Source organism: Parambassis ranga, chromosome 18 (genome assembly GCF_900634625.1).
Source record: "Parambassis ranga chromosome 18, fParRan2.1, whole genome shotgun sequence".
Classification (NCBI taxonomy): Eukaryota; Metazoa; Chordata; class Actinopteri; family Ambassidae; genus Parambassis; species Parambassis ranga.
The window spans coordinates 11,884,736-11,907,844 of NC_041038.1; the positions used below are offsets into that span (position 1 = coordinate 11,884,736).

The 23,109-nt window shown below is 42.0% G+C and overlaps 2 protein-coding genes across 8 annotated transcripts; both read right to left on the reverse strand.

Moving 5' to 3' along the window:
- Positions 1 to 1,739: 1,739 nt before the first annotated feature.
- Positions 1,740 to 5,982, reverse strand: LOC114450903 (polymeric immunoglobulin receptor-like). Of its 5 annotated transcripts, none has more exons than XM_028429335.1 (11): positions 5,866 to 5,982; positions 5,397 to 5,615; positions 5,027 to 5,062; positions 4,438 to 4,758; positions 4,026 to 4,340; positions 3,517 to 3,573; positions 3,198 to 3,275; positions 3,016 to 3,096; positions 2,705 to 2,757; positions 2,278 to 2,613; positions 1,740 to 2,158 (listed from the first exon to the last, which is right to left on the reverse strand). In XM_028429335.1, the coding sequence occupies exons 1-10, from the start codon at positions 5,903 to 5,905 to the stop codon at positions 2,317 to 2,319; spliced, it is 1,497 nt and encodes a 498-aa protein (XP_028285136.1). In that variant the 5' UTR covers positions 5,906 to 5,982; the 3' UTR covers positions 1,740 to 2,158; positions 2,278 to 2,316. The 5 variants fall into 5 exon arrangements, with proteins under 5 accessions (XP_028285136.1, XP_028285135.1, XP_028285134.1 ...); XM_028429334.1 differs by having other exon boundaries at positions 1,740 to 2,155; positions 2,275 to 2,613; XM_028429333.1 differs by having other exon boundaries at positions 1,740 to 2,613.
- On the reverse strand, positions 2,279 to 20,396 carry LOC114450904 (uncharacterized). 3 transcript variants are annotated; one of them, XM_028429339.1, is made up of 9 exons: positions 20,306 to 20,396; positions 19,660 to 19,881; positions 19,174 to 19,500; positions 18,768 to 19,091; positions 8,847 to 8,909; positions 8,691 to 8,771; positions 8,455 to 8,507; positions 8,063 to 8,363; positions 2,279 to 2,315 (listed from the first exon to the last, which is right to left on the reverse strand). In XM_028429339.1, the coding sequence occupies exons 1-8, from the start codon at positions 20,343 to 20,345 to the stop codon at positions 8,064 to 8,066; spliced, it is 1,410 nt and encodes a 469-aa protein (XP_028285140.1). In that variant the 5' UTR covers positions 20,346 to 20,396; the 3' UTR covers positions 2,279 to 2,315; position 8,063. The 3 variants fall into 3 exon arrangements, with proteins under 3 accessions (XP_028285140.1, XP_028285139.1, XP_028285143.1); XM_028429338.1 differs by lacking the exon at positions 2,279 to 2,315 and having other exon boundaries at positions 7,265 to 8,363; XM_028429342.1 differs by lacking the exons at positions 2,279 to 2,315; positions 18,768 to 19,091; positions 19,174 to 19,500; positions 19,660 to 19,881; positions 20,306 to 20,396 and adding exons at positions 10,236 to 10,550; positions 10,650 to 10,976; positions 11,136 to 11,357; positions 11,782 to 11,914 and having other exon boundaries at positions 7,292 to 8,363.
- Positions 20,397 to 23,109: the final 2,713 nt, after the last annotated feature.

A 23,109-nucleotide genomic window follows, 5' to 3' on the forward strand; every position in this document is an offset into this window, starting at 1 on the left:
TCTATTCAAATTTACGGCATACAGTATAATATTAAATATACGTACAGATACATTTGATGCTAACATTAGCTTAACATCTCTACTAAATACATACTGCAGTGTTAAACAGCATGTTTACCGTTTTTTCTGTTTTAATATTTTTTTTGTCTGGGCTAGCTTAAAATGCACATTAGCTTAATGCTATCGTTAGTTGGGTAATTACTATGACCGAAAGTCATAATTATAAATTATAAACATTTTTATTGTTTTATCATATTACATTCAATAAAACAATAAATAAATGACAATGAAAAGTGTGAATGTGGAGAAAAAAAGTTGATTTGTGTCATAAAGCAGTAATGTTATGCTATCGCTAATTTACTTATCACAATAATAATAGTAGTTCCCAGTGATTTTATGACCTTTGACATTTCTGTTGGTTGATAGTTTCTTCAGACTGAGTGAATAAGCTCAGCTGCTGCTGGATTTGGATCAACTTGGTGTGTAAGTTCTGAATATTTACTTTCACCCTTTTTGGCTTTGACTAAGTTGAAGTGAACTATAAGATGATTATGGACACACCTACTGGATGATGCAGAATGAAGAAGTGCTATTTTAAGGTGTCAACGCCTTGAGTCAGATGTGGGTTGTAATTTCTGTGATGCAGATGATTTTAGAGCAGCAAACACATCCTATAAATGTTAAAATAGCTGCAAAGCAGCGTCATTTTGGTGAGTTCTCAAAACAGAGGAGGAAGCCAAGATAATGATGTCTCACATCTGTCATGCTTACATGAGGGCGTTGTTTACACTGTGGCAGAGGAAACAGTTTTGTGGCTACAAGATCAGGCAGGCAAGCTGGCTATATGCACTGCCCGGCAGTGTCACTGTTCGTAGGGGTAGAAAAAGCATAATACTGACAACTGCAGTGACACACCCTCAGACATCAACCTACTCTTCAGTGTCATCCTGTCTGGGTTAGTTTAATTTAATTTACACACTTGCATGCTAGGGCTGAACGATCTATCGTTTAAGACCGAAAAAATTGCGATCTCAGACAACACGATTTTGAGATCGTCAAAGCCACGGTTTTTTGCACTGCTCCTAACTGAATCAGATTTTGTTTTGTCAAATGCTACGGCTGAAAACAAAAAGAATAATACTTTACAGAATTACATTAGTCTTCTTTTTAACCTATTTGAAATAAAACTTTTTTGTTCTGTAATTGTTATTTGAATTTTCATGTTTATTGAAAACTAATACTGAGTGCACGTTATCGGAGTTTACTTTTAGATCTACTGATAGTTTTTGAGAAGTGACAGAGTAGCTACCTGACGTCATTTACACAGAAACATGCAAAATCGTGATCATGATTGATCGCCCACCCCCAGGTATGATGTAAGTTTCTGTGATCTTTGCAAATGCTCATGTGCACTAAAACTTGATTTGAAAAAAAATCGTGGATGAAATCGAAATCGCAATATTTGCCAGAAAAATCGCAATTCAATGTATTCTTAAAATCGTTCAGCCCTAGTACATGCAATGAAAAGGAGAATCTGGCCGAATTTTTGGATCCTAGTTCTGTGCATTTCTTAACTGGTGAACCGCAATATAGTGCACAGTAGTATTTTTCTTGGCTGTATTAGCTCAGTGCCCCTGAGGCCACACTCAATGGAAAGGTTGCATGAATACATAAAATGGGTGTGCTTGATTTGAATACATATGCAATGTGAGGAGGCAGGATTCTGACAGTCGTCTGTGTCTTTATTTGGTCTCTGAGCAGGCAGGCAGAGAAACACCAGGTAAAAGTACAGAAACCATATATTAATAATAGAAAATAACATTTTAAAAAAACAACAAACAAACAGAAAAGACTTAACACAAGGTTTGACATTGTCTGATATATTTGTCACAAGAATTATTAATAGTAAGAAAACAACTCACCACAAACAGTCTTCTATTCAGGGAGGAAATATGAGTCTCACCACACCACACGTTTCGAAACAGCAGAATGAGGCTGTGGCTTTAAGTGAGCCACATTTTGTTCTATGCTGTTAAATACTGATTACAATTAAACCTTTTTAGTTTAACCAAACATCCCAATATTTGATGGGTTTATTCATTCAGCTCAACAGTTAAACATTGTAGCTGCCGGGATGAAAGTGATGTGCAGTGAGTCAACTGTAAAAAAGTAAAGACAGGCGTCACGCTCCGTTAAAGTCATTACAGATGAGTATACAAATATTAATAATAACTCAAACAGTACAAAAGTCATTCATTCCTCTAAATATCACAATCATCTGCATTTTTGGGGTTTCATTGATCGGGTGATCTGCTTTCATCGCTGCTGTGGCTTCTCGACTGTGGAGTAAAGCGGTTCTGCTTCGCTTGTAGATGGTTGATTGACAGGGGAGGAGGTTGGACTCTTACTGTATTTAAGAGCAGAATACTGGCAGGCAGAGGAGCTCTGTTTGGGGATTTTACCAGGAGCTGTGTCAGCGCTGCCTTTAAACTGGATGGTGGAGTAATGCAGCCCGGCTGAGTCGCTTGTTGGGCGGTTGACGGTGACATAGATCGTGTTTATTCCATTGTGTGACTGCTGGAGGCCCTCCTGTATGTCTTCATATATGCAGTACTTAAAATAATATAAAACATATAGTTTAATAACTTCCATTTCTTGACCATAAAAACAGTACTTATTGCCCAGATTTTAGACAGGCACTAACCTCATTAGCTTGCTGCGCTGCTGCATTTCCTTTGTTTTTTGAGCGTGAAACTCCTGGAAGAAAGAAAATATAACCAAAAATATGTGAGTTCTCCACGTTTGTGTTATTTGCATAGAGGAGCAGGACTTTGTGTTTCAGTGAACAATGACTGAACATGAGGAGGAGAAGCACCCACAAACTGAGGGGTTACTTCTGAAGTTTGGAGACTCCACATTAGCTAAGGTTCATTTCAGATCAAAAACGTTCATTGGACATCACGTAGATGCAGTTCTGTGTGCAAACGGCATGACAGCCCGTGTTTCAGTTCTTACTTTTGTAGACACAGATCAAAACCACAAACAGCAGCAGCAGCACCGCTACACAGACGATCACAGCTCCCACCACAGGGCCACCTGCAAAATCAGAATCAGAATTACTTTATTGATCCCTGTAAAGAGAACATCCTGTAATGTTTACATCACCACAACATTTTAAATATGAAATTTACTCTTACTATGACTTTTTGCAGATATTGTAGTTGGAGGAGGAGGAGGAGGAGGAGGAGGAGGAGGAGGAGGTGTGGCTGGTAATACTAAAAGGAAACAAACATGGAGTCGACTTGTGTATGAAGGGAATTGTACAGACACTAAATAATGTAGAACTAATCTGTTTCAAGCCAGGAACAGGGGATGGGCAGTAGCTTGAATCCCACCTGTTGATCATAGAGGCTACATGTGCAGGCGTCCTTCATCTTAGCTGAGGTTTTTTCTTCAAATAATATGAACTGTCTACTGCACGGACTCAGCGTGCATGTGTGGTTTTGGTTTTCTTACCATGACTCCCTGCAGATGTAGTAGTTGTTTGGTTTGGAGAAACAGGAGATTTTGACACTATAAACACATAATTGGTGTTTTTAGTTCAGAGTACATCCCTTAGACCAAACCCAAAGCAAACATAAAATAAAAGTAGCGCATGCCACCACCCTGACAGATTAGGGAGCGGACCTCAGACCAGAAGATGGCGGCCGAGTAGAAACATTTCAGTCATGTTTGTGTGTGTGTCTGTGTGTGTGTACACAGATCAGGGTGAACTCTGCCGCTTACGCAAAAACTTTTCACCCGTGGCAACAACATGCAGTCAGAGGAGTGAGCTATCTTGATGATACCCTGTATGTTGCAAATGAAAACTTGTATCGTTTGATCTGAAAGCGGATGCGATTGATTATAACATGTCCCCTTGCCGTCATTTCAAACCACTTCCTTTTATGTAACATCTCCGTGTTTAAACCTAGAGTGTAAACTGTTTGCTTCTAGTTGTCAGACAACATAATAAGCCGACTCACCTACAGTCAGGCTGAGCTTGTGGATGAAAGTTTTGCGTTGTTTGTCCTCACTTTCTGCTCCACACCAGTATGTCCCGCCGTCATCTGGTGTTACTTCTCTCACTGTTATACTGATGTTTCTCTGTCTGCTGTCATCTGACATGGAGAACTTTCCCTTCACATCAGGTTTTTTGGTGCTTATCACTCGGTGACATGTAGATGGATCTTCTCCCTTACAGATGAATTTTGTAGCGTAGGAAGCATCTACACCTTTATAACAACACCAGAATGTGACGTTCTGTCCAACAGCTGCTGTTCTTGTGAACTTAGTAATATCTGTGGAAAACCAGATATTAGTTTAGCTTGGTAATAAATGTGAACAATAGCCTGCCATATGATGAAGCCTCAGAGATTGATAATGAGAATCACTCACCTTTCACCTCCAGTTGTATCCTTCTGAGTGCAACACTGAGTTCTTTATCTTTTCTTGTCACTCCACACCAGTAGGAACCAGCATCCTGTCTGGACACATTACTGATGGACACCATGAAACCACTGGTGGTGTTTTTGAATTTCCTGTTTGACTTCAGAACAGAGTTTCCTGATAAAATATTCTCACAGATGAAGTTGTCATCTTTGCAGAAAAACCCTGCAGTGGACTTGTGTTTGTCTCTTGGGTCACATGTGAGGGTGGTTTCAGCTGATCTGTAAGCAGTTTGGACAGATGGTCTGGGGCAGGGATCAGCACCTGAGACTAGAACACAAGGATAAAACTGGTTAAATCTATGAACCTGTAATATTGTGATGCAACTTGAAAAAGTGTGCATCACCAACATCATCGTCCATTAAATAATACATTCATTAGAATAGTGTAATAATTTACACAAACAAGTCTGCATATGGGTTGTATTGTATCATGTAAAAACACACTGATAAATTATTCCACTGATTGAATTGCAGAAGTCATTGACCCCGGGGGCTTATTTGTCTCCAAGGTCACACAGTCGTAGTTATAGTTTTACCTGCTCTGTTAGATTCTTTCAAGACGTGATCATCATCTGCAAATACAACATGAAGATAAAACGGATGAACTCTACGGCTAGTGCTGTGATAAAACATGAGCCGAGACACCAACGAAACCATCGCATTTGAAAGTTTATGGACATACATACATTTCCAAACATTAAAAAGCTGAATGTCTCGAATATTTCTTTTAAAAATGTTAGTAAAATAGAATTGATTTTTAAAAATAAGAGCTGCACGTGCTATAGAAATGTGACTAGGTTCATCCGTTTTCTGCCCATCAGCTGTAGAAAGTCTGCAGATCAGACACTCACTCATTTTTTTATAATATGGTCACATGTGAATTAAACACTGAAAGTGAAAACTTACAAACTTCAAACTGAAGCTCTTCTGTGTCAGCTGAGTTCAGTTGGGAGTTACACTTCCATGAGTCTTCATGTTTAACTTGCTTTACCTTCAGAGTTCTTTTAGAGGTATTTGGGCGATCAGCACATCCAGTAATAATCTTATATTTTCCATTTTTTGACGGACTGCAGGTGTAGTCAACCCACGTATCTTTGCATTTCCTGTGAGAGAAAACCTCAGAACCTGTTTTAAAGACAAAGTTGAATGTTCATGACAACAGTTTAAACAAAAATAATTCCTGTTTTATATTTATTTGATCTTGCTGTACTGCCTTTTTTTAAGTTCAGATCTTCTGCTTAATACAAAATTACACACTTTATTATGAGGCTGTAAGTCTAATCAATGAGTCAGAAGCGTTATTGAAATTTACATGATAATACTGAAGCTACACTAATTCACACAGTGGTCCATCAGGGTCAAACAGCATCTTTACCTGTAACCAGGTAGAGGATGAGTAGAATCACGCTCCTCATGTTGCTGGAGTTAGAGGGTGAAATCAGCAAAGACAAAAATTAATCTCCACATATTGAGTTCCTCTTTTTTATCTCCAGTGTGCTCTCTGTTTCCTGACATATTTTAAGTAGCCTTCAAGTTACACGCCCACACGTCGTCCTTTTTTTGTCTTCCTTTCACTTCCTTTCACTGTTTGCTTTGGTGTCTTAACAGGTGGCCTTCTTCTTCTTCTTCCTCTTCTTCTTCTTCTTCTTCTTCTTCTTCTTCTTCCTCTTCTTCTTTTTCTTCTTCCTCTTCTTCCTCTTCTTCTTTTTCTTTTTCTTTTTCTTCTTCTTCTTCTTCTTCTTCTTCCTCTTCTTCTTCTTCTTCTTCTTCTTCTTCTTCTTCTTCCTCTTCTTCTTTTTCTTCTTCCTCTTCTTCCTCTTCTTCTTTTTCTTTTTCTTTTTCTTCTTCTTCTTCTTCTTCTTCTTCCTCTTCTTCTTTTTCTTCTTCTTCTTCTTCTTCCTTTTTCTTCTTCTTCTTCTTCTTTTAAAACAGGATGCATTCTTTAGATTTCATTTCCAGGAGTTTATAAAATACTTTTAGTATTAACTCTATAACCAACTATAGCTCTGGTCTGCTCTCTGTGCATGAATTCATCAGTAATAATTAGGGATAGGCAAGTACCCATACCAGGTATCGGTATCAGGCTGATCAAAGTACTTGTTAAAGGCTGCCAATACCAGCCACCGATACTCGAGGCAAAAAAAAACATATGTCAAGTAGTACCCCTTGCCAGAAGATATGTGATAGTATGTCTGGAAATTCTTTAAAATGATCTCAAATGACCCAAGCTCTGCACAATGCAACAGAAAAAGGACAGCATGAAGAGTAGATTGTTTATATATACCAGTAAGTTGCTGCACTCCAATCGCCAACTTTACAGTAAACTCTACAGAAGACAGAGAAATGGAGGGGTACCAATCTGAGGGATTACAGATAACAGGCACTGGCAGAAATGACTGCACTTACCAACTTACCACTCTCATATGTGGGATTCCAACTAGGGATGTAAACAGTTAATCGACTTTAGATTAATTGTCGATAAGAATTTGAAGTCCAGTGTCTGGAGTGTCTGTGAGAGAGGAACCAGGAAGTCCTTTTGTGGAGGCAGCAGCACCTCAGCTGATTGTTGCTGCTCAGTGTTTTGATCCATGACTTTGTTGTCACTGAAACAAGAACCACACTGGAGCTTTTTTCTTTAACAGACAAACAGCAGACACAGGAGCGTCAAGGGACATGCTGACACTTTAATAAGAAATGAAAAGAAGAACAGCTGAGCATGTTTGAAGCAGATATTTGGTCATAAAGTCATTGGTAATAGCTTTAAATGGACATGAAATCACACACAGGGTTATTACATTTCATTCTGACCTGGACATGACAACAACAGTTTAAACAGCTGTGGAAATTTTTCTGTAAAGTTGTCAGAGGGTCAGAGGTGAAGATAAACATCAACAACTACTGTATGATAAAAATCTAATAGCTCTAGTCATCACATATGAATATACAAATATTGATAAGCAGTAAACATAATGTAATCAATTCCTCTGAATAAATCAATAACATGTAAAATCACAATCACCTGCATCTTTGCTCTTTCTCTCAATGATATAGCCTGTGTTCGAAATCACTCACTCACTCCCTACTCCCCATATGGCAGCATACAGTGAACTCACTGTCAAAGCATTTTTAATGTTATGCTATGCTAATGTTGTTAATGACGTCATTGCTGTCGCAAATTAAACGAGCCGATCTCTGCCGGCTAAACAAACAATGTTAGCAGTTATAATTTAGCCGTTATAGCCCAATAAACGTTTTATGGCAAAACATAAATAATCAAACACAGCCGGTCGTGCTACATTCTTTAAACCATCATCATATTTCTAAGACAGGTGACGTATCTTCCGTTCTTTTCGTCGGTCTGCGCAATGCATGATGGGACATATCGCAAAAAGTAGTGACCATAGGAGGGACACTACTTTTCAAGATACGTTGTGGGATACATTGAGGGCCCTATATGGGGTCTATAATTTCTCACTAAGAATGCGGACAGCACTACAAAATGGCGGAGGCTCTATATAGATCCACATGTAGTGATTAGGGAGTGATTTTGAACACCGACGGGGTGATCTGCGTTCATCGCTGCTGTGGTTTCTTGACCATCGAGTAGAGAGGTTCTGCTTCCCTTGTAGGTGGTTGATTGAAAGGTGAGGAGGTTGGACTCTTACTGTATTTAAGAGCAGAATACTGGCAGGCAGAGGAGCTCTGTTTGGGCATCCGACCTCTACCAGGAGCTGTGTCAGCGCTGCCTTTAAACTGGATGGTGGAGTAATGCAGCCCGGCTGAGTCGCTTGTTGGGCGGTTGGCGGTGACATAAATGTTTATTCCATTGTGTGACTGCTGGAGGCCCTCCTGTATGTCTTCATATATGCAGCTCTTAAAAAGCAACACAGTTTGATTAACTTTCATTTCTAACAGTACGCATTGTGAACACAAATTATATTTATTGTCCAGGTTTCACACTGACCTCATTGACTTGCTGTGCTGCTGCATTTCCTTTGGTTTTTGAATGTGAATATACTGGAAGACAGAAAACATAACAGAACATTTCATGGTATCTGTTTGTGGTGTACATCCAAGTTCATCTTAAAACCTGACATTTGGTGACCCCACTCATTAGCAAAGGTTATCTTCATCTTGACGTCATGCACAAGCAACAGGAAAGCATGTAGATGTGTTCAGGTTGTGTGCTTCAGTTCTTACTTTTGTAGATAAAGATCAAAACTGCCACAAATAACAGCAGCACAGATACACAGATGATCACAGTTATGACTTCAGGGCTGCCTGCAAAATAAAGAGAACATGCTGCAGTAAGACAACACAGCATCATTTATTAGATAATAAAATGTACTCTCTTACTATGACTCTCCTTGGGTATAGTAGCTGTCTGGTTTGAAGGAGCAGGAGGAGTGGTTGGTGATACTAAAAGGAGACAAACATGCATTCAAGGTGTGTATGAATGATTCATAAATTTAACAAGGTGCCATAAACTTTCTGAACAGATTGATGTTGATTGGTGCTCAGAAAGTCTGTTTATAAATCAACTTTAAATAACTACATTAAAAGTATGATGTTGTGCGCCTTCATCCTTTATGCACTACATGGCTACATGTGGAGGTGTCCTTCATCCAATCTGATTTTTTCAAATAGTGTGAACTGTCCAGTGCACATGGACTCATCACTCAGTGCACAATGTGTGCGTACATCACCTGTCACTGGTTCATGGAATGACTTGTGAAACATCAACATATAGAAAACCCCTTTGTCGCCCTTATATCACTATGCTTGCAGTTTGTTATATGAAATGATCTTACCATGACTGGCTGCAGATGTGGTATCATTGGTATAAATATAAATTTACAAGCTCTTATCAATTGTCACTCACACTTTGGGCACACTAAAATATACTTTTATGCTATTTCATGCTGGCAGTACGCCGCGTTATTAAACTGCTATGAGCCAGTGCCGATGTGTCTTTGTTTGTTTTTGTAATTTTATCATGTTAAGAGCGCCTTGGGAGTTAATTGACGGCACGTTGATTTAATGCAGCCTATTCTTTACATTAAAAATATTCTAATTGATAAGCTTTGATATCATTCTTATACATCCTGCATATCATTGATCAGTTTAAGCTCCATAAATTCTGATAATAAAAACATTTGTCCGGTGAACTGAAAACCTGCCGGTCACGTTTTCTGCTGCCAAGTTTTTCTAAAAGAAACGATCAATTAAAATTGGTAATCAACTGTTGGCTTGTGCCTACACCATTCAAAAACCAATATAACATGGCGCCCACTTTTCAAATCTGTTTCCCATAAATGTCTAATATTCAGTCCAGTGTGAGGATTAAATGTATGATGTGATGGAAGTGTTTAATAAGACGCCTGAAGAAATGCCAGTCCATATTGTCAATATGAGGCACAAGCAGTGAAAAAGTAAAAACACTTAAGGATGTTTAGGATTTTAGCTCCACGGATTTAAGGAGAAGTAAAGTGTAAAAAGCGTCTGCAAAATAACAACAAATGGAACGAAATACATACTACTTGCTTTTAACATGATCATACCGCATATATCTTGCGAAGGAAAACTTATCACGTATCATTCGTTCTGATAGCTTTTTGATTATAAGCACGTGGCCTTGCTGTCCTACAGAATTTTTGGTTGTCAAACAACTTCTTAACATCTAATATGTAGAGTATGAAATGTTTGCTTCTAATGGGGATTTTATGAGACAATAAGCCGACTCACCTACAGTCAGGATGAGTTTATGGATGAAAGTTTCGTGTTGTTTGTCCTCGCTTTCTGCTCCACACCAGTATGTCCCGCCGTCATCTGGTGTTACTTCTCTCGCTGTTACACTGATGTTTCTCTGTGTGCTGTTATCTGACATGGAGAACTTTCCATTCACATCAGGATTTTTGCTGCTTATCACACGCTGACATGTAGATGGATCTTCTCCCTTACAGATGAATTTTCTATTGTAGAAAGCATTTACACGTTTGTAATCACACCAGTATGTGACGTTCTGTCCAACAGCTGGTGATTTGGTAAACTTAGTAATATCTGTGAAAACAAGCAGAAAACGATAAAAAATAATAGTTTGATAATAAATGTAAGCCATGACCAAATATATGATGAAACCTCTGGCTGAGAATCACTCACCTTTAACCTGTAGTTGTATCTTTCTGAGTACAACACTGAGTTTTTTATCATTTCTTGTCACTCCACACCAGTAGACACCAGCATCCTGTGTGGACACATTACTGATGGACACCATGAAACCACTGGTGGTGTTTTTGACAGTGAATTTCCTGTTTGACTTCAGAACAGAGTTTCCTGATAAAATATTCTCACAGGTAGAATTGTCGTCTTTGCAGAAAAACCCTGCAGTGGACTTGTGTTTGTCTCCTGGGTCACATGTGATGGTGGTTTCAGCTGATCTGTAAGCAGTTTGGACAGATGGTCTGGGGCAGGGATGAGCACCTGTGACTAGAACACAAGGATAAAACAAGTTTGGGTTTCTGTGATTGATTTAGTGTTGGATAGAAGTTACAACATATATATTTAATAAGGTCCAATTATCAGTTATAATGATTAATTGATGAGGATTAAACACAAATAGATTTGAGTGAAGAGTGAAAAACTTACAAACTTCAATCTTTGCCTCTTGTTGTTTGTTACATTTCCCAACGTCTTCATGTTCAAGTTGTTTTACCGTGAGAATCTTTTCAGAGTGGGTTTTGATGAATTGATCTTTGATTGGTTTGTTATTCACTAATTCAGTAATTTGATATTTTCCATTTGTTTTAGGACCGCAGGTGAAGTTAACCCATCCATCTTTGCACTTCCACTCAGACTGAGCCTCAGAACCTGTAGAAAACATGGTGAGTGTTCACATCAGTTATTGAAACAAAGGTCATGTGAAATTATTTCTGTTTGACATAATTGATTTCTGCTGATGCTGCTGAATTCATCGCAGCGATGTCTGGACCAATCTGTGTTTGTTGTTGTTCAAAGGACGGTGGAGTAAACTCACACTTCCTGTCCAGAACATTAGAGCCACCGACATCTGATGTTTGTTTTTCAGCACGTTTCAGCCTATAAGTCTGATCACTGTATGAAAAGACTCATATGAATTTGTGGTCCGTTACTGTATATTGTATCTATGGAACCAACAGGAGCTGTAACCACAGTGTACACCACAGGGTGAAATAAGATCACTCCTATAGACAGATTACAGTTTCCTCTCAGGCTCAAGCTTCTAAGTAATGTAGGAATCAGGCAGCATCTTTACCTGTCATCAGGGAGAGGATGAGTAGGATCAAGCTCCTCATGTTGTTGGATTAGAGGCTGAAGTGAAACATCTAATCTCTGGATGATTGTGTCGGTTCCTCCCTGTTTGATGTCTAGTCTGCTCACTGTTTCCTGATGTGATATTTTAAGTAACCTACGACTGCGTCGCCCTGCGACTGCTTCCTGCTCAGTGCTGCTGTTTTATTAGCAGGTGGAGCACACAATTATTCTTCCCCTTCACTCCATGCAGAATTGAAATGATTGTACTTATAGTGCTGTGTTATAGTTACTCTCAGGCCAGCCTGTACAGTTTGGTACAGAATGAAGTTTTTACAGCTTTTAGTTCTGTTTAATATCGTCTTGATGAATATTACATACAAAAAGTGACGAGTTTCTGAGTGAAGGTTCTGTTGGATTTCACTTCCTAGGAGTTCATACTTCTTAGCATCAACACAACCAACGATAGCATTATTCTGCTCTCTGTACATAAAGTCATCGATAATATTAGTACAGATTTCACAGGAGGCATTCAGCACACACACTTATATTGTCTCTCTGTGGAGATTTGTCTCCCTCTAGCTCTCAGCCATCATGAGTGTAAGCACTGACACTCAGGTGTCCCTCAGAGGACTTGATGGTTCGGTATGTTTCACTTCATGGGTTTTAAAAGTCCTCAGGAGCTTCTACATGTCTGTGTTTTGTGATCTCCATGTACAGTATATTCTTTATTTTGGATTTGTCACTTGTTCTTCTGAACTTAAATCCACTGCTTGTTTTTAATTATCCTGCAAAATGCCAAAATCACACCATTTATTGTCAGGGGGTTGTGAGACGGAGGACACAAATGCAGACTTAGCCGGAGGTGAAAGCAAACTCAGTGTTTTATTACAGGCTAGGTTCGGTACACAGAAGTTCAGTCCGCGAGGCCGAGGTATCCAAAAGGGCACAGGCAAAAACCAGTGGTCAAAGTCCAAAGCAGTAATCGGTACACAGGAGTTCAGTGGACACAGGTGAAGCACATTTGGGGCGGAGCATGTAATCACAGGAGGGGGAAGGGAGCACACATGAGGAAGGGGAAGTAAACAGAACTGAAACACAAGGGGAAGATCAAGTTTCAAAATAAAACAGGAAGTGACTAGTAAAACTAGAACTAATACAAACAGAAAATGAACTACAAAATAAAAGACCTGGCTGAAACCATGACAGTACCCCCCCTCAAGGAACGGCTCCCAGACGTTCCACTAGAAACCAAAAGTCCGAACAAAAATACAGGGAGCAAAGAATCAGTCTAATAAAGGTCCAGAAAACAAAAACTCAGAAAACTGGGTAGAGACCCAGCATGACGGAGTCTGGGGGGCTCAGAGAGCAAGGCCAGAGGCTGAGAAGGCCGAGATTTCCCAGGGTCGAGAGAAACGGCAGGGGAACGCCAGAGACAAGGTTGCAGACCCTCCAGGGTCTGGGCGGAAGAACAACAGAGATAGAAACGCGGCCCCTCCAGGGTCCGGGAGGAAAAACAACAGAGATGGAGACGCGACCCCTCCAGGGTCCGGGCGGAAGACCACCAGCGATGGAGAAGCGGACCCTCCAGGGTCCGGGCGGAAGACCAGCGAGGATGAGACGACGGACCCTCCTGTGTCCGGGCAGAAGATCAGCGAGGAAGGCGAGGCAGACCCTCCTGGGTCCGGGCAGAAGACCAGTAAGGACGAGATGACGGACCCTCCCGGGTCTGGGCAGAAGACCAGCAAAGACGATGGGGCTGACCCACCAGGGTCAGGGCAGAAGGTCGGCGGAGACGAGGAGGCTGACCCTCCAGGGTCAGGGCAGAAGGTCGGCGGAGACGAGGAGGCTGACCCTCCAGGGTCAGGGCAGAAGGTCGGCGAGGACAAGGCTGCGGACCCTCCAGGGTCCGGGCAAGAAGCCAAAGCCGAGGACGAGGCAGAGGACCCTCCAGGGTCCAGACAGGAAGCCAGAGCCGAAGACGAGGCAGAAGACCCTCCAGGGTCCAGACTAGAAGCCAGAGCCGAAGACCCTCCGGGGTCCGGACAGGAAACCAGAGCCGAGGACCCTCCGGGGTCCGGACAGGAAGCCAGAACTGAGGGAGGACCACTGGTGTCGGGACTGGAGATCAGAGGCGAAGGACCAACGGCGTCGGGACTGAAGACCAGAGACAAAGGACCACCGGCGTCCGGACTGAATACCAGAGGCGAAGGACCACCGGCGTCGGGACTGAAGACCAGAGGCGAAGGACCACCGGGGTCGGGACTGAGGACCACAGTAGGGGACGGACCACCGGCGTCGGGACTGGGACTCGGGAGCGGTGGACCACCGAGGTCGGAACAAGGACTCGGGAGCGGTGGAAAACCGGGGTCGGAACAGGGACTCGGGAGCGGTGGACCACCGGGGTCGGAACAGGGACTCGGGAGCGGTGGACCACCGGGGTCGGAAATGGGACTCGGGAGCGGTGGACCACCGGGGTCGAAACAGGAGACAGGAGACGATAGCACTCCAGGGCCAAAACTCGAAACAGGAGACGGAAGCCCTCCAGGGCCAAAACTCGAAACAGGAGACGAAATCCCACCAGGGCCAAAACTGGAACCCAGAACTGAGGAACCTTCAGTGTCAGGCTCAGTCACTATGGTTAAGGGTCCTTCTGGGTCAGAACGGGTAGCCAACTCTGCAGGGTCAGGGCTGGAACCCGGAGCCGGATATTCTCTAGTGACAGAGCTGGTCACTAGAGCTGAGGGTCCATCTGGGTCAGGACTGGAGCCCAGAACAGAAGACCCCCCATAGTCCAAACAGGCTTTCCCCAAATCTCAATCTGCGTTTCTTTGGTCCCAACAGATATCAAGTCCTTCGCCATGACAGATAATCCATCAGGAGCAACACAGGCAGGCCCTGGAACAGGTGGTGTAGCCTGGGGCGTGTCCTCAGGAGAAAAAAGGACGCCGTCTGGGGCCGCCCTCTGGCCGAGAAGGGAAGAGTGACGTCGTCTGGGGCCAGCCCTCTGGCCGAGACGGGAGGAGCGACGTCGTCTGGGGCCCGCCCCTGGGTGGCGCCGGAGAGGGTGACGTCATCGGGAGCCCGCCTCCGGGCGGAACCGGAAGTGGTGACGTCATCGGGAGCCCGCCTCCGGGCGGAACCGGAAGTGGTGTTGTCTGTGGTGAAGCCGTGAAGGGAGCTGGTGCTGTACGAACGGCCCAAGCAGGGAGCACCAGAGCCACCGGAGAATGGAAACCGTCCATCTCTTCGAACACGGGTTCATAGTCCATTCTCACCCAAGGCTCCTCGACCAGAATTTCTTTTTCATACGGGCCCGTAGCTTCTGTGTCATGTTCCAAAGGGCCCCTAGCTTTTGCAGCAGTGAGACGCATGTGGTCTATACAGTCCACAGCCTGTTGGAGCTGGGTTTTCTCTTCAGAAATTTCTTCCCATAAAAATATTACCTCCACTGGATCCTCCATAGCTGCTCAGTCTGCTGCGTCCAGTTATGGCCAGTTCGTAATGTCAGGGGGTTGTGAGACGGAGGACACAAATGCAGACTTAGCCGGAGGTGAAAGCAAACTCAGTGTTTTATTACAGGCTAGGTTCGGTACACAGAAGTTCAGTCCGCGAGGCAGAGGTATCCAAAAGGGCACAGGTAAAAACCAGTGGTTAAAGTCCAAAGCAGTAATCGGTACACAGCAGTTCAGTGGACACAGGTGAAGCACATTTGGGGCGGAGCAGGTAATCACAGGAAGGGAGCACACATGAGGAAGGGGAAGTAAACAGAACTGAAACACAAGGGGAAGATCAAGTTTCAAAATAAAACAGGAAGTGACTAGTAAAACTAGAACTAATACAAACAGAAAATGAACTACAAAATAAAAGACCTGGGTGAAACCATGACATTTATATTAGAAAGAAGCTGAAGTGTGAACGCTCTGATGGTCCATGAATGTAATGTAATGATAGAAAGATTTTATTATTCAGATTATACATTTAATCATATTGTATTTTATTGTTTATTTCATTTCACTGTCATGTTGAAAAATATTTTTTAACATTTCTCGAAGATAAATCTGTTTTTTTTTATTTGTTTAGCAGATGCCTGCTGCTGCTGTTATTGTAGTACTGAGTTAAAATTAATAATAGTTCAGCATAGAAAGTGTTATTTTACAGAGAATGCAGTTGATCTAATAGATTTTAAGGCGTGACATTTGTTAGTAGGTCTCTGCAGTGTAATAATCAGGTGGTTTCCCTGTTAACAGGAGTGTAGAGCTATGCTGTGAGCACATGGACAACTCTGCTGATATTTAGACAGTGTTCACCGTGCAGACTGTCTCTGGATCTGTGTCCACACATTTTCTGAACAGCACCAGAGTCATTGTCATCGTGCTTTTCAAGTGACCAGTCACAAGTGCAAGACTTTTCAGCAAGAGTATGATGGTCAAGCGGTGCTAAAGGCCAGAATGTGTGAGAGAGGAACCAGGAAGTCCTTTTGTGGAGGCAGCAGCAGCTCAGCTGGTTGTTGCTGCTCAGTGTTTTGATCCATGACTTTGTTGTCACTGAAACAAGAACCACACTGGAGCTTTTTTCTTTAACAGACAAACAGCAGACACAGGAGCTTCAAGGGACATGCTGACAGTTTAATAGGAAATGAAAAGAAGAACAGCTGAGCATGTTTGAAGCAGATATTTAGTCATAAAGTCATAAAGTCATTGGTAATAGCTTTAAATGGACATGGAATGACACACAGGGTTATTACATTTCATTCTGACCTGGACATGACAACAACAGTTTAAACAGCTGTGGAAATATTTCCTGTAAAGTTGTCAGAGGGTCAGAGGTGAAGATAAACATCAACAAATTATGACTATTTCAGCTCTTACACTGTACGAGTGTGTCACAATAGGGGCCGCCATCTTTTGGTGTGACGTCCTGATGGTTCTCTTCCCCCTCCAGCTTGTCCACACTTTGCATTCCGAGCATAGGTGACGCGTGTGGTCGATATGTTGCTAATTCCAGACAGCTATATGAGCGCACAGTAGTCCGCCTTTTACTCATTTACAGGATGTTTATAGGAATTTCTGTGCGGTGAAGCTGATCGTTTCTCTGTGTTAAAACTTGTTGAAATGCGTGTGTCTCACTCTCAATGCCCTGCAGCCGCACCACTTAAGTTAAGAGGAATTCAGGAGGCAACGTTACGCTAAAAACATAGTGATTTACGCTGGCCTGCTGATGCGACTAATACTCCGGTGCGACTTATCTATGGGTTTGTCTTCTTCATTATGCATTTTTTGGCTGGTGTGACTTATACTCTGGTGCGACCTATAGTCCGGAAAATACGGTAATAGATTTTTGAACATTTCTGAATCAATGCTGAATCGTCATGTTGCATAGTGATTAATCAGGCACACCCTTTTCGCTTGTGTGGTTGATTGACAGGTGAGGAAGTTGGACGCTTGCTGTATTTAATATCAGAATATTGATTCAGTCAATCAAGTCTTGTCTCGTCTTGTCTTACTGCAGCCCGGCTGAGTCGCTTGTTGGGCGGCTGGCGGTTTCATAAATCGTGTTTATTCCATTGTGTGACTGCTGGAGGCCCTCCTGTATCTCTTCATATATGCAGCTCTTAAAAAACAACACAGTTTGATTAACTTTGGTTCCTAACAGTACGCATTGTGCACACAAATTATATTTATTGTCCAGGTTTCACACTGACCTCATTGACTTGCTCTGCTGCTGCATTTCCTTTGGTTTTTGAATGTGAATATCCTGAAAACACAACAGAACATTTAGCAAGCATTTCGTGGCCTCTGTGTGTGGTTTACATTTTCTAAAAAGTGCAAGACCTGCTGGGGATATTTTAAATGCATGTGCAAGTTCATCTTAAAACCTGGCATTTGGTGACCCCACTAATTAGCAAAGGTTATCTTCAGCTTGACGTCATGCACAGTCAGTGCTGCCATCGCACACCGGTGTCACATCGGCTGGTGGAGTCGGTCATCAGGGTTAATACAGGTTAAATATTCACCTGTATGCTTATTTAATGACAGTTTTAAAGCTACAAGAAGCATTTTGAATTGATTCAGTTCAGTCTTAATTCTCTCAGTCAGTTCTGAGTGATAAGACAAATACATACATTTTTACTAGAACCCTGTCTGGACCTTCCCCCACCTAAACTCCATACATTACAGGCCAGTAGAAGGAGTTTGCTCATACAGATACCTGGACTTTATATTGGAGGAAGACCTGTCTTTAAAATTTCATGTTGCATAAATTACTCAACAAATTGAAATGAAAGTTTTTACTTGAATTTGTGCGGCGGGTGTTGATTGTGTGACGGCCTGCCACAAATTTGTCTATGTGTAATAACTTTGATGTGAACATGAAGACTTGTGCTTCAGTTCTTACTTTTGTAGATAAAGATCAAAACTGCCACAAATAGCAGCAGCACAGCTACTCGGATGATCACAGCTTTGACCTCAGAGCTGCCTGCAAAATAAAGCACAAAATAAAGAGAACATGCTGCAGTAAGACAACACAGCATCATTTATTAGATTATAAAATGTACTCTCTTACTATGACTCTCCTTGGGTATAGTAGCTGTCTGGCTTGAAGGAGCAGGAGGAGTGGTTGGTGATACTAAAAGGAGACAAACATGCATTCAAGGTGTGTATGAATGATTCATAAATTTACCTTCCGATCTCAACGATTCAGTCTCATCAAATAACAGATTAAAAAAGGAATAGAGAAATAAGCACCATTTGAACATTCACTCTCTTTAAAGTTTAAATATAAACTTCCTGTTTACGTTCAGAGGCCATTCTCTGTCATTTCTTTCATGAAACAGCACAGCTGATGAGTGACCATTGAGCCATTTTAGCGGTCTCTGTCTGATCGATTGGTGCTCAAAGGCCAACACATGAAAGCCATGTCTTTATATTTCCACTCATCAGATGCTGTTGCACAATCTGAACAGAACTGCTGCACGATAAACTGACTCACCTACAGTCAGGATGAGTTTATGGATGAAAGTTTTGTGTTGTTCGTCCTCACTTTCTGCTCCACACCAGTATGTCCCGCCGTCATCTGGTGTTACTTCTCTCACTGTTACATTGATGTTTCTCTGTGTGCTGTCATCTGTCATGGAGAACTTTCCATTCACATCAGGATTTTTGCTGCTTATCACACGGTGACATGTAGATGGATCTTCTCCCTTACAGATGAATTTTGTAGCGTAGGAAACATCTACATCTTTATAACCACACCAGTATGTGACGTTCTGTCCAACAGCTGCTGTTCTTATGAACTTAGTAATATCTGTGAAAACTAGCAGAAAATGATAAAAAATAATAATAAATGTAAGCCATGACCAAATATATGATGAAACCTCTGGCTGAGAATCACTCACCTTTAACCTCCAGTTGTATGTTTCTGAGTACAACACCAAGGTTTTTATCATTTCTTTTCACTCCACACCAGTAGGAACCAGCATCCTGTGTGGACACATTGCTGATGGACACCATGAAACCACTGGTGGTGTTTTTGACAGTGAATTTCCTGTTTGACTTCAGAACAGAGTTTCCTGATAAAATATTCTCACAGGTAGAATAGTCGTCTTTGCAGAAAAACCCTGCAGTGGACTTGTGTTTGTCTCCTGGGTCACATGTGATGATGGTTTCAGCTGATCTGTAAGCAGTTTGGACAGATGGTCTGATGCAGAGATCAGCACCTGTGACTAGAACACAAGGATAAAACAAGTTTGGGTTTCTGTGATTAATTTAGTGTTGGATAGAAGTTACAACATATATATTTAATAAGGTCTAATTATCAGTTATAATGATTAATTGATGAGGATTAAACACAAATAGATTTGAGTGAAGAGTGAAAAACTTACCAACTTCAATCTTTGCCTCTTGTTGTTTGTTACATTTCCAAATGTCTTCATGTTCAAGTTGTTTTACCGTGAGAATCTTTTCAGAGTGGGTTTTGGTGAATTGATCATTGATTGTTTTGTTATTCACTAAATCAGTAATTTGATATTTTCCATTTGTTTTAGGACCGCAGGTGAAGTTAACCCATCCATCTTTGCACTTCCACTCAGACTGAGCCTCAGAACCTGTAGAAAACACGGTGAGTGTTCACATCAGTCATTGAAACAAAGGTCATGTGAAATTATTTCTGTTTGACATAATTGATTTCTGCTGATGCTGCTGAATTGATCACAGCGATGTCTGGACCAATCTGTGTTTGTTGTTGTTCAAAGGACGGTGGAGTAAACTCACACTTCCTGTCCAGAACATTAGAGCCACCGACATCTGATGTTTGTTTTTCAGCACGTTTCAGCCTATAAGTCTGATCACTGTATGAAAAGCATCATATGAATTTGTGGTCCGTTACTGTATATTGTATCTATGGAACCAACAGGAGCTGTAACCACAGTGTACACCACAGGGTGAAATAAGATCACTCCTATAGACAGATTACAGTTTCCTCTCAGGCTCAAGCTTCTAAGTAATGTAGGAATCAGGCAGCATCTTTACCTGTCATCAGGGAGAGGATGAGTAGGATCAAGCTCCTCATGTTGTTGGATTAGAGGCTGAAGTGAAACATCTAATCTCTGGATGATTGTGTCAGTTCCTCCCTTTTTGATGTCTAGTCTGCTCACTGTTTCCTGATGTGATATTTTAAGTAACCTACGACTGCATCGCCCTGCGACTGCTTCCTGCTCAGTGCTGCTGTTTTATTAGCAGGTGGAGCACACAATTATTCTTCCCCTTCACTCCATGCAGAATTGAAATGATTGTACTTATAGTGCTGTGTTATAGTTACCCTCAGGCCAGCCTGTACAGTTTGGTACAGAATGAAGTTTTTACAGCTTTTAGTTCTGTTTAATATCGTCTTGATGAATATTACATACAAAAAGTGACGAGTTTCTGAGTGAAGGTTCTGTTAGATTTCACTTCCTAGGAGTTCATACTTCTTAGCATCAACACAACCAACGATAGCATTATTCTGCTCTCTGTACATAAAGTCATTGATAATATTAGTCCAGATATCACAGGAGGCATTCAGCACACATACTTATATTGTCTCTCTGTGGAGATTTGTCTCCCTCTAGCTCTCAGCCATCATGAGTGTAAGCACTGACACTCAGGTGTCCCTCAGAGCAGCGGTCCCCAACCTTTTTTGCACCACGGACCGGTATCATGTAAAACAATACTTTCACAGACCGGCACAGAAAAAAAAATAAATAAAAACAAAGTGCATAAACAGACAACTTACTCTTATGCTTAATTAGTGGGAGCCTTTGAGCTTTCTCAGCGATGAGGCGGTCCCATTGCTGAGAAAGATGGGAGACAATGACACCCGATGTGTGTTTCTTATGTCCAGTCCACTCCGTCATTTTGTTTTGTCATTAATTGCTTCTGTCCTTCTTGTTCATGTTTTCTTCTTTTAAAAAAACTCCATGGCTTGTCTTTTAATGCAGGGTGCTTGGTCTTAAGTGCTGAAGCAGTTCTGAAGGCTTCGTCGCCTCATTTGCGAGTCTGTCGCCACATATCACTCAGAGCGGACTTGGTGTGTGAGAATCACCTGTTGCAATAAATCCGTATTTTAAATAGGACTCCTGATATAGTCTTTTAAATGCAGTCAGACTGTCGGAGTCGACGTCCATATGAATGTTAAAGTCACCCACTATAATGACTTTATCTGTGCTAAGCACTAAACTTGTTAGGAAGTCTGAAAACTCCAGCAGGAACTCTGAATAAGCAGCAGCAGGTGGATGATACACTACGACGAGTAAAACAAATTCTGACTTCTTCCAGCTTCCGAGAGACAGGCTGAGAGTGAGACTCTCAAAAGAAGTATGAGTAGACCTGCAATTTGGGGAACACACATGTACAAAAGACAGGTCCTCCGGCCAGTAGGTGGCACAGTGACTGTAGCATATCAGCATGTCAATCTGTGCAGTGTCCGATGTTCAGCATGACTGTAAAGTTTCATCCACATAGGATGAAGTATGTGGGAGATACAGCCAAAAATACATGTATTTCCTGTGCGTTGGTGAAGGGTCAATTTCATGGTGGCACCATGGCCAGACCGTGTGACGAAGTGCTGTGTTTTTGATAACTTTTGGTCCGTAATGCCTTAAGATTAACCAGACCAATTTTCAGCTGGATTGGAGAAATCCTGTAGGAGGAGTTTGTAAAAGTGCAGGCAGTGAAAAATGCAAAATGGCGCAGTTTTTTCAAAATGGCGGACTTCCTGTGCGTTTTAGAGGATACCTCCAAGAGACTTTTTTTCTTGTCTAGAGGTGGTACATATGTCTACCAATTTTCGTGTCTGTAGGTGAAATGGGGAAGCAGATCTCATTCCAGGGGGCGCTACTGAGCCATGTGGCCATGCCCACATATGACGATGAGGTGATATGAAAAGGTGTACAGGGGTCATGATAGAGTAAGAGGCAGGTAGGATTAATAAATCAAGAAACACAGCAGCTTTCTGTATGGGGGCGAAGGGTCACCTTTGTGGCGATGCCCCGCCCACACAGTGTAACATCGAGCTGCGGTTTTGATAACTTTTGTTCAGCCGTGTCTTCAGAACCATGTGACAAAATCACAGGCCTGTCAGAGTATTTCCCTAGGAGGAGTTCGTTCAAATACGAGGTGTGGAACATGGATAATCAACCTGAACACAATTCAGACCGCCAGTAGGTGACACTATGAGAGTATCATCTCATTATCATATCAATCTGTTCAGAATGAAAGGCTCAGCATGCCTGATTTTTTTCATTCACATAGGGTGACGTATGTGGGAGATACAGCCAAAAATACATGCATTTCCTGTGCGTTGGCGAAGGGTCAACTTCGTGGCAGCGCCACAGCCAGACCGTATGACGAAGTGCTGCGTTTTTGATATCTTTTGGTCCCGAATCCCCTAAGGGCAAGTGCTCCAATTTTCAGCCATATCAAGATATTCCCCTAGGAGCAGTGCGGGGTGCGGGGTGAGTAAATTGGAACAGGGTGTGGTTTATTCAACTTCCTGTACTTCGTGGAATTTTCGTCCAAGAGGCTTTTTTTCTTGTCACAAGGTGATACATCAGTGTACCGAGTTTCAGGTCTGTAGCACTTGCGGTAAATATTTTCACACTTTAGGGGGCTCTGCAGAGGCATGCGGCCACGCCCGCCAATGGCGACAGTGTCAAGTTGCGATTTTCGTCGGGGGACAATTTTGTGCCAAGTTTGGTGAGTTTTTGAGCATGTTCAGGAGGGCAAAATTGCAATACCGGAGCCGGAACAAGAATAGGGAATAATAATAATAAGAAATGCATGCATTTCAATAGGGC